This window comes from Corylus avellana, chromosome ca8 (assembly GCF_901000735.1).
Source record: "Corylus avellana chromosome ca8, CavTom2PMs-1.0".
Lineage (NCBI taxonomy): Eukaryota > Viridiplantae > Streptophyta > Magnoliopsida > Fagales > Betulaceae > Corylus > Corylus avellana.
In genome coordinates, this window is record NC_081548.1 from 9,838,541 (window position 1) to 9,848,967 (window position 10,427).

Here is a 10,427-nt window from a genome sequence, read left to right on the forward strand (position 1 = left end):
GGTTGATGAGCACAGCTACATCAGCCCAATTGTAAAAAAGTTGAGTATTTAGCATTACTCATGTCGTAAATTCTGATTGTCCTTAAAATTTTAAAAATTATAATAAAGCATTTATAATTTTAAAAAAAAAATTGTAATAAGATCTTGTAAATTTGACCGATAGAAATTGATTATATATCATGAGAGTTTTTTTGTTTTTTGTGGCAATTAATGAGTAATAGAAGCTCACTTGGTTTAATTTTTTAGTTTTTGTTATATTAGATTAGATACAAAATTCTAAAATTTAAGAATTCTTTTGTTAGCATCTTCACTTTAATTTTTTTACAAAAATGGACACTAAATTGAGGTTTAGTATATTTATCAGACTAAAATAGGTAATTACCTTATCTTAACAAGTAAAGTACAAGTCATATATTACTAAGTAGTAGGCAGAGTCTATGCAAGAATCACAAATCAAATCTTTTCTTCTCATAAATTGGGGTTCGAAGAGAAGGGAAATGTTCGAAAAAAATAAAAATGCTACATTACAATTACATATAACATAATTATTCTGCTTGTACAGTCATCACCCAAATAAAGCGCCAAAGCCTGAAGGCTATAAAATTTTTCTTCTTAAAAACATGGGATTTGACTTGTCAAGTTATGACGTAAACAGATAATTTTTAATAAATCACCATTAAATTTTAAATCCAATGATTATTTTTATTGTCACATCAATGAGTTTGCTGGAAGCAAGAAGGTTTGCCAATGGATCACAACTATTCTTAATGGATCACACATTGCTCAATGGATCACAACTATTCTTAATCCTCAACATCAATAAATCTCTCTTTTCTTTTATACCCAGTGATTGATTACAATAGACTTGGGTCCAGTCCTTGCTACCGCAACAAACAAAGAAAATACATTGACAACTCTTCCACGACATAATAAACATGAACCATGAAAATATGAGCCAAATATGAGGAAAACATTGACCCCTAACATTTCTCTAGTAATGAGATTTGCCAATGCTCTGTGACCTGACCAACTCGGCTTGTAAAATGTGTTCAAGTCATGTGCCTTCCATATTTCCAACTTTGTTGATTCTAAACCAGGAACAAAATCATTTATTTACAAAGCAAAATCAACATCCATTAAACACTATTTGTACAAATACATGCAACGACTCCTTGAGCCAGCTCTTTATCATCCCCTATGCTCGTCTCTCTTTCTTTCTGTTTTCCTTTCTTTCTTTCTTTTTTTCTCGGGAAATGCCAGCCTCGTCATCTACAACGAGACAAGCCTTTGTAGACCATAAATTAGCTTCCATGATGCCTGCTTTCTCAAGTTAGACTCTTAAAGAAGGGATGATTCAGAGCTTGTCGAGCTGTGAGACGTTCAGAGGGATCATATTTCAACAAATTAAGCAACAAATCAATGAGAGGGGATCTTGAGGACTCTACATATTGAGATATTAGATCCTGCATAAAAAAGCATTAGTTATCACACCCTTGACTCTGCACATATATTCCACAACATATCAAAGAAAGTAAACAATTTAATCCCCCCGCCCAAAAAAAAAAAAAAAACTCAAAAAAAAAGACCACAAAGGAGAAGAAAGAAAACTAGTAAACCTTCAGACGGTCAAGCTTATTTACAGCTCTAATACTCTCCCTTGAAACTGCTCCTTCCGGCCAATTTAGACGTGACCCTCGCCTGAAATATTTTTCAGCACCTCGGCTGCATATCACAACAAAGGCAAGCAAAGCACGTAAATAAGTGATTTAGTAAGATCTAATTATATTCCTCAATGCATCAGAAAAACTATTTCTTAAATCGGTGTATGGAACCTTCACGGACATGCACTTATGAATCATCAAAAAGGGCTTGTAGATGCAAAACATGTCAATATGTAGATGCAAACATTCTTTCAAGGGAGGCAACTGATTCAAAAATATTCACTACTTACTCAGCCCTACGAATCATATGCTCTGGCAGAGGTCCCAACACCCTCTCCATCATTGCCAAATGCTCTAGGTTCTCATGGGTCTGAAATAATGCTTCACCCTGACAAAAGTTCCGTGTCTTAACAATTCCTAACTAGATATTACATATCCAAATCAAGCTTAATATAACCATCAAAAAAATAAAAACCAAAACTAACCCAGCAAAGTTCAACAAGTATGCAACCAACACTCCATAAATCACATGGATAACTCCATCCTAAACCTGCATGTCGTGTATACAACACCGTCAGATAAAACAATTATGCAACTGAGAAATTGTTATCCAGTCATTCTTTTTCATAATCAAGAGCAACTATGTTTCTATAAAAGAAGGAAAAAAGAGGACAGCCATATATTTCAACCCTATAAAACAAAATCCCAAAACTTAACTCAACAGGACAAGTTTATCCTTTTAAGCAACTACAATACAAGGGAATAAATAGAAGGCAAATCATTTGAAATAGATGGTATAAAGTGGGACCACACCAATAAACTGAAAAGACTTGTTGCATCTTCCACTATGTAAAGCATCAATGTAGATCATGATTCGTAGGGTACCAAATGACTGTTTTGAACCATGCTATGATTTCATATGACCCGGATTTCTGTTTCAGTGACCAAATTCTACCCTTGTGGCCCATCATTTCCTTTCCTTTTTGATATTCTCTCTAGAAATCTCCTTTCATAAATATCTTTGTGTACGAGTAAATTGCTTCTCTTAAAAGAAATTTAAGCCCTCTCCCGTGAAACTCCTTTAACTATGATTGATCTGACCATTTTCTTTAGGCAGAAAATGAAAGAGATTTCAACAGCATCCAGAATTTTTTTCTTTTATAACAGCATCCAGAATTATTTTATCCACAAACAAACTGTTTTATTGTTGGAGTCAGAACACAATGCACGTAAACCAAATGAAATGAACAGATTTTCACTTGCCAACACCATAACTATTTACCTAAAATAACCTCAGGTGCTCTGTAATGCCTCGTTGAAACAACGGAGCTATGATTCTGATTATCAAAGGCAGTACTACCAAAATCAATCAGCTTAATGGCACTAGACTTGGGCAAGCACCTGAATTGCGTTTCATCTGAAAAAAACCTCTGTACCATTCCAAGCATTTTTTGAAATATATCAAAACTGAGTCTATACCATATATGAAATGGTATAATTTTTTATATTATAAAAATCCAAATACCTTACAACCAGGAAGCTTTACATATTCAGAAGACACAAGAAGTATATTTTCTGGCTTCAGGTCAGTGTGAATTAAACATAAGTCATGCATATCTGCCGGATATGATAAAGAAAAGAAACAAGTTAATGATTAAAGACAAAATCAAAACAAACTGTTCACCCCTGAACAATCAAAGCAGGCCACGAAACAGATCTGGGTGATTGGTTAGGAAATGTAAGAAAAAAGAAAATGAGAGAGATAAGCCAAAGGCCATGAACTATCCACACACATGCAACAGATTCCAAAAGCTGTCGTCCAAATTCCCGAACAAGATCCACAGGGAATGGGCAGTATTTATTTCTCTTTAGAAAATCAAATAAACTTGGTCCAAGCCTCTCAAACACCTGATAACACCATTAAAATGCATCCAAAGGAAGGTTCCTGTTTAGTTCCCAGTTGTATGAATAAAGTTCATATGGACAAATTGAGACAGCAGTACTACAATTGATCTACTTCATTTGCAAAGTATACAAAAATCAATCATCCAAACCTCAAAGAATGGAAATACAGCAGGTCTAAGAGAAGTTATAAGCAAGCATATAACACAGCAACAACAAAGACAATACAAAAAGACAAAAAGACAACAAAAAAAAAGAGAGAAAGAATCATTGATCCAGAAAAATAGGAGAGGGTATGTATTCCCATAGTGAGCTAGAAGTCAACCCATCACAAGACAATACAGAAGTAAAAGTAACCTCATTACAGAATGCAACCCAAGGCAATTAAGTATTATAGTTTCCTGTAAAAGAACACAGATGTAATAGTGCAAAAGGCAATAAAAATAAAAAATTTAATATAAATACTTACAATGCATATGTGATTGCGGTAGTCAAACCAGTTCTGTATCTGAACGCAGCTGCAGAAACGGATCAAGATGCATAAAAGTTAGATCATGTCCAAAAATGAACCAGTAATAAGACAAAACTATGTAGGTACGTACTGTGAGTTTCCTTTATCATTCTTGGCAAGATGTTGAAGAACATCAACCTCAATCATTGCTGCATCACGGTATTTACGTATGCTTCGAACTACCTTGATTGCCACATATTCTCGTGTTTGTCGGTCCCAACATTCCAAAACTCGACCAAATGTGCCTACAGCACTAGCAATATGCTGAATGACACAAGCAGAATCACAAAAACATAAAATCTTGCAGACATCAGGGCACTTGACAGCTAACCTTCACCAATCTTGCTGAGTATCTTATCTGCCAAAGAGATACTCCAAATCAATTATGATACAAAAATTAACTACTAAAACCCAAAAATACTACTTAATAAATTTACAACAAATCTGTATCGAGAAAATTCTCACAGAAACCAAAGAAGCAGGGCAATATAGTGCACAATACACGAGCCATAAATAAAACCATTTTTACAATCATTGACTAATTGATCATATAAAATGCATAACTCAGAAGCTATCATAGCACAAAGAAAGAGAACTTCCAGAATGCTATTCACTAATTTGGTTATAGAAGCAATCAACAAGTTGATGCAAGCATTGTGCCCAAAAATAAAATGTTCAAACAAGTCCAACAGATTTAAGGCCAATACAATATTAGACCATGCAGTGTATATATCATAGGCAGAGATTATGACCTGCTATAACTCATAATAAGGCCTTAGAGCTGAACCACATACAAAAATTCATGTGTTGGCACCCATCCTGACGTAAACTATACTGCAAATCGATTAGTTGACCATATCCAAAGTTTCCCTATTCCAAATCTTATCAACACAAAAACAAAACAAAAAAACAAAAAAACAAAAAGTTCATAAATTTATAAAACTATTAGTCTACAAGTCTTCTTAGACAGATAAGGAATCCCAAATTCAACCCAATTTCATGCAACACATTGGCTCACAATTGAAACTTCATGTGCATTAAATTAAATTCATACCCAACAGCGGTAACAGAAGCAACAGCAAAATTAAGCAACACAAACTGAAATAAGGAAAGTAAAACGGACATCTAGGTGTGAGATTCTCGCCGAGATTGAAGACGTAATGCCCTTCGCGATCGTCGTCCCTTCTCGGCGGCGACCCATGCCTTCTTCTATCCATCCCTTCATTACTCACCACCTCTGCTCGTTTCCCCTGCAATAAGCCACCATCCAAAACCCTCATCAAACAAAAAGGAAAACCCTAACCTTCGGTTTGAGGCGGATTCTCTCTCCGAAAACCCTAACTCCAAAGAAAAGCAAGAAGCAAGCGAGGGACGTACCTGTGGTTCAGATGGCGCCACGTCCCACGTGGGCCGAGGCCGTTTCCTGATTCGCTGCTCCCTCTGCATCCCTTCAACTTCGACGGCCACCATTCACACCCAATCGATTCGATAACCTCCTCTCTTCCTTCGCCGGGTATGTATATCTCCGTGTGCGTCTGAGTTTATATATCTGCAACAAAAGATTAAAACTCTGACAAGATTTTTAGAGTCTGAGATTGAGAGTGAGCTCAAAATCAGATTCTCGGGGAGACACAGAGAGAGAGAGAGAGAGAGGGGTTGGGATTAGGGTTTTTTATAGCTTAGGAATTAGGATGCTCGCTCCGGCGGTTAATTAATGGTTTAGAGGTAATTTTCAAACGTGCCATTTTTGCTACCTTTCACGTGTGGTCCGAACATTCGGGTTTTCCGGCCAAACTGGGTGCCCGATTTTAGCTTTTTTACAAACTTCCTGCCCACCGCCCTTTTTTTCTTTTCTCTTTTTTTTTTTTCTTTTTTAATAAAAGAGAAATATTCCATAACCTAGGAGTAGGCAAAAACCTGCCCAACCAACTTTCGAGCAGCTTTCAATCCGAATGAGTATGTTTTTGTAACACCCTCAAAACTATATTGATTAATTCAATTTATTATAGTAGGGTTATTAGTAATATTTAGGGGTGAAAAGGGAATTACGGTTAGCAGTTATTGGCTAAAACCGTTAATTGTAACTGCATAGGTGATTAGTAAAATTTACTAACCGCATCCGTTAACCACCTACGCGGTTAACCGATAGTTATCAGTTAGTAACTTTAATAACAACTAACTGCTTTTTAAAAGAAAAAAATTAAAAAAATAATAATAATAATTTTATAAAAAAAAAATCAAAACGATGTCATTTTTATAATAATACGATAATATCATACTAAATACGACATCTTTTTTAGATTTTTATGCATTTGTATATATATTTTAAATTTTAAACACAAAAACGGTTTCATGTATATATATATATATATATATATATATAGGCAGGCAGTTAACCGCACTAACCGTTAACCGCTAACCGCCAATATATATATATATAAGTTCATGACTTAGTAAAGAAATGTCATAGTTGAGTATGTAACGAGCCTTTAAGTGACAGTTTGCAACTTGGAAAAGTAGAAGTTGGTTTTCACAAATATAATGTAAATTGTCTCCATTACTATGCTTTGAAAATGTGGTTTAATCCCTCCTCCCTTCCTTGCTTCCCGATTTTTGTTTTAGGTTTGTTTCTGACTTTGGTGTTTTCTGTTCTGTTGTGCTTGTGTTCTCTCTTGGTGGGTACTGCTTTTGAGGGTTTTCACTCAAACTCTCCCCCTCCCTGTTTGTTTGTGTGTGCCGCCGATCTCCTCCATGCTCTCTTCGCTGCTCCCTGCTCACTGTCGGGTCTTTTCACGCGCCCCTCCCGCGCCAAGCTTTTTGTACCACCTTCCGCGGCGGTTTCCGGCCAGCTCGCGATCGGCCTCCTCCGGCTGCCGTGACCCGCTTTGAGTGTTTTTCGCATTTATTTTCCTGTTTTGTTGTTTTTCAATTTTGTATTTCCTTTGAGTTCCCCTGTATTTGGTTTTATTTGCTGTAATTTCTTTTCCTGCATTAGTTTTATTGTTCCCTTTATTTCCATGTATGGTTTTATTTATGCTTGTAATAAGGCTTTCTCCTCCTGCTTTGTTGCGCCCGGTTGCTGCCCCATATTACTGGTCCAAACCTTTAGGTTGTGGATGTGAAATTTATCCTGGCTTTCGAGTCGAGGAGGATGAGTATCGGCTTGTGGGTTTTGCTCTCAAGGCCGAGGAATAAGTATAGGCTTGGGGGTTTTGCTCTCAAGGCTGAGGAACAAGTATCGGTTTGGGGGTTTTGCTCTCAAGGCCGAAGAATAAGCGCTACCTATGCATTAGATGGTGTCTGTTTGATGCAGATCTGAGTTTTCAACCTGATATTTAGTCATAGGTTAGCGAATGCTGTGTTTTGGTTGATTTGGTCTGTTGTTGATGACTGTATCTTTAGCTTCGGCTATGATTTACTTCAAAGTTTTTTGCTATGTTTATAAGAGCTTTAGGCTCGCAACTTTTATCAATGAATGAGTATGATATGTTTCAAAAAAAAAATGTGGTTTAATTTAATGAAATACTACGACATAATTCTGGTAACAACCATTACTATTTAATGCAGGAAAATCATGCTATATATATAGAGAGAGAGAGAGAGAGAGAGAGAGAGAGAGAGAAAGAGAGAGAGAGAGAGAGAGAAAGTCATAACTATTCTCCATTTGGTCTATCCAAGCTCTTAACCATTTCTTAGTAGGGCTGACTATAATACCCCGACAAAAACACTCGTTTTAAAAGATTAATGATTTATTACGAAACAGCTAATGTCTACATAAAACAAGGTTTTATAAACCAAAAGACCTAAACATTTTACAAGTAGCCCAACGCCTTGACCATTTTAAAAAGCAAAACCCAAAACTACCATTACTGACCGAACGTACGCTATGGGACCACCCGAGCGTACGCTCTTGACCTAAGTGCAAGCGTAAGCTAGGGGGACTACCACGAGCGCTCGTTGACTAGTCTTTGAGCCATTGGGTAATACCCCAAATGTACGCCTGAACTCTTTTATCAATTGTGTAATAATGTCCAAACGCTCACCTAATAGTATCCGAACGCTTGCTGACAAACCTGAAAAGCAATTTTAACCCATTATCCACCTTTTTAGAACCAAGCATGCCTCCGCCCTCTATAAAAATCTCTCCCTTCGACTTCAACCTCTCCTTACACCAAGAAAACCCTAACCCTAAAGTAAGGAGAGATTTTGAGAGAAGGAGGAAGCTTTGGTAGAGTTTTGCCATCCTCAATGTAATTTCTTGACCTTTCCCTTCTACCATTTATGTTGTTATTACTACTTTCTTAGTATTACAAGTTTTAAAGATGCATTAGCAAGTCTTTGCACCCATTATCTTACAAAACCAAGAATGATTTTGAAAAGCTTTAAACCCGCCTTTGATTTCTTTAAAGTTTGCATGTTGGCATGTTTGTACCTTGCATGTGTCTATTTGGAGCCTAGGATGAGATATACCACATCTTAGGAGCTTGAAACCCCGTTTGGAGCTTCTGGCCAAACGTACGCCCCCAAGGTTGAGCGTTCGTCCAAAGAACAGGACGCACACCCAGTAACCCAAATGGGTGATTTTAGGGCTTTGGTGACCCCTTTTGATAGGTAGAAACTTTTTATGTCACTCGGGGAGTTCTCTAGTATTGCTTATAACGATGTGTTATATTTCGTTAAGGTTTTGTGATGTTGGAGGACTCAAGCGAGCGCACGAGGTAAGTAAACACTTACAACCACTTTCCTTAAAAAAAAAAACGTGCGATATGTTAACTGACTGAGCACACGTATAATATGAGGATGCCTATATTTCTGTACAACTTAGTAACTGCTTTAATTACTAGTTGATAAGATGCATTGAATGATGTGGTACACCGGTATGTGCGGTATAATGATCATGGGCTTATTATATAGATTTGATTCTATAGGCAAACTTTTCTGTGGATGTGTTATATGGGTATTAGATCAAATGGTTAATTCGTGACCAGCGCAGCCTTAACGGGCGGGTCACTGTAGGACGTACATCATTAGTAGGATGGACCACCCGAGGTCGAACTTAGTTGAGCTGCTAGTGTTATGGACGGTACCGTACAATGGTCGAGGCATCGATATTGTATTACAGGTCTCTCGGGACAGAGTCAACCCTGCTAAGAATGGGTAATATCTCGGGTAAATCATATATGATAGTTATGACATATAAAACATTAGTTTTCTGTGATAAGTGTCAAATATTACATATTTGAGCCCTTAATTTACATTTGTTAATTCTTTGGTTGTGTTATAATCTAATGTTTTGTGTTAGTTCTTTGTTTTTAGTGTTTTGTAGGTTGTTGAAGGAAAACTGCGTCTTTAAAGGGGAAAATGCAAAGTTTGATAACAATTGTAAATTAGGGAGCTCAAATATGCAATATTTGGCACTCATCATTCTGCATTAAAATTACTTAGTCGATTGCCGCTAGAAGTACAACATCTTTTGTTAACAAAACAATACTTTTACGGTGTATTAACAGAGACAATACATCTTACAAATCTTTACCAAATTGCACATTTAATTCTATAAATTGGCTCATGTCATACTCATTGTGAGGTTTACTTACTAAGTCTTTAGACTTATACGGTTATTGCATCTTATAGGAAACTCATCCTTAGAAACAAATGAGTGGCAAGGTTGCCACCACGGATCTATGCAAAATCAATAATCTTCATGTTATCAGGATTGATTAGATTATTATTAGTTGCTCTGTGTCTGCGTATTGTAGATTATACTTGTTTCTTGATGAATGTTAGACATCTCAGATTTATTCCACCTTCGTATGCTTAAACTTTGACGTTTCTTAGAGGGCGGCTTCCCATTTAGCCACCAGTTGGTTAAATTTGGGTAATCGCCAATAACCTTACCAGACTGGTCAAGCCCAGATTTAGGGGCGTTACACTGGCTCTGTCCCGAGGGACCTATAATACAATATTGGTGCCTTGGATATTATACGCATATCGTCCACTCACTAGCAGCCCGACTAAGTCCAACATCAAGTGGCGCACACTACTAATGATATTTGTCTATAGTGACCACCACTCAAACATGGATGCGCCGATCACAAACAACCATTAGATCCAAGGCCAAACATAAATAATAAATATATTTTGGATCAAACCCATATAATAAGTCAATGGTTATTATACTGTACATACCAGTGTGCCATGTTATACAATACAAGTATTGTTCATTTAGTTAAACATTTATTCATTTTTATAAAAGAATAGGCTTAGAACGTATGAATAATCAATCAGCTGACAATTCGTATATTTTTATTTAAAATAATTGTAAGTATTTACTTACCTTATCCATTCATCCT

At 36.5% G+C, this 10,427-nt stretch overlaps 1 protein-coding gene across 1 annotated transcript; it reads right to left on the reverse strand.

The window, feature by feature from the left end:
* Positions 1–816: 816 nt before the first annotated feature.
* On the reverse strand, positions 817–5,865 carry LOC132189266 (serine/threonine-protein kinase AFC3). The gene is made up of 12 exons (XM_059603925.1): positions 5,452–5,865; positions 5,198–5,324; positions 4,406–4,432; positions 4,166–4,319; positions 4,033–4,081; positions 3,455–3,569; positions 3,187–3,278; positions 2,944–3,091; positions 2,147–2,211; positions 1,952–2,049; positions 1,617–1,722; positions 817–1,463 (listed from the first exon to the last, which is right to left on the reverse strand). The coding sequence occupies exons 1-12, from the start codon at positions 5,542–5,544 to the stop codon at positions 1,326–1,328; spliced, it is 1,212 nt and encodes a 403-aa protein (XP_059459908.1). The 5' UTR covers positions 5,545–5,865; the 3' UTR covers positions 817–1,325.
* Between the last annotated feature and the right edge of the window lie 4,562 nt (positions 5,866–10,427).

Coding starts and splice junctions, on each gene's coding strand:
- LOC132189266 (XM_059603925.1), bottom strand. CDS start 5,544: ATGGTGGCCGTCGAAGTTGAAGGGATGCAGAGGGAGCAGCGAATCAGG. Junction 4,320..4,405: donor ACTCAGCAAGATTGGTGAAG/GTTAGCTGTCAA, acceptor CTAGTGCTGTAG/GCACATTTGGTCGAGTTTTG. Junction 2,212..2,943: donor AGCACCTGAGGTTATTTTAG/GTAAATAGTTAT, acceptor CACGACATGCAG/GTTTAGGATGGAGTTATCCA.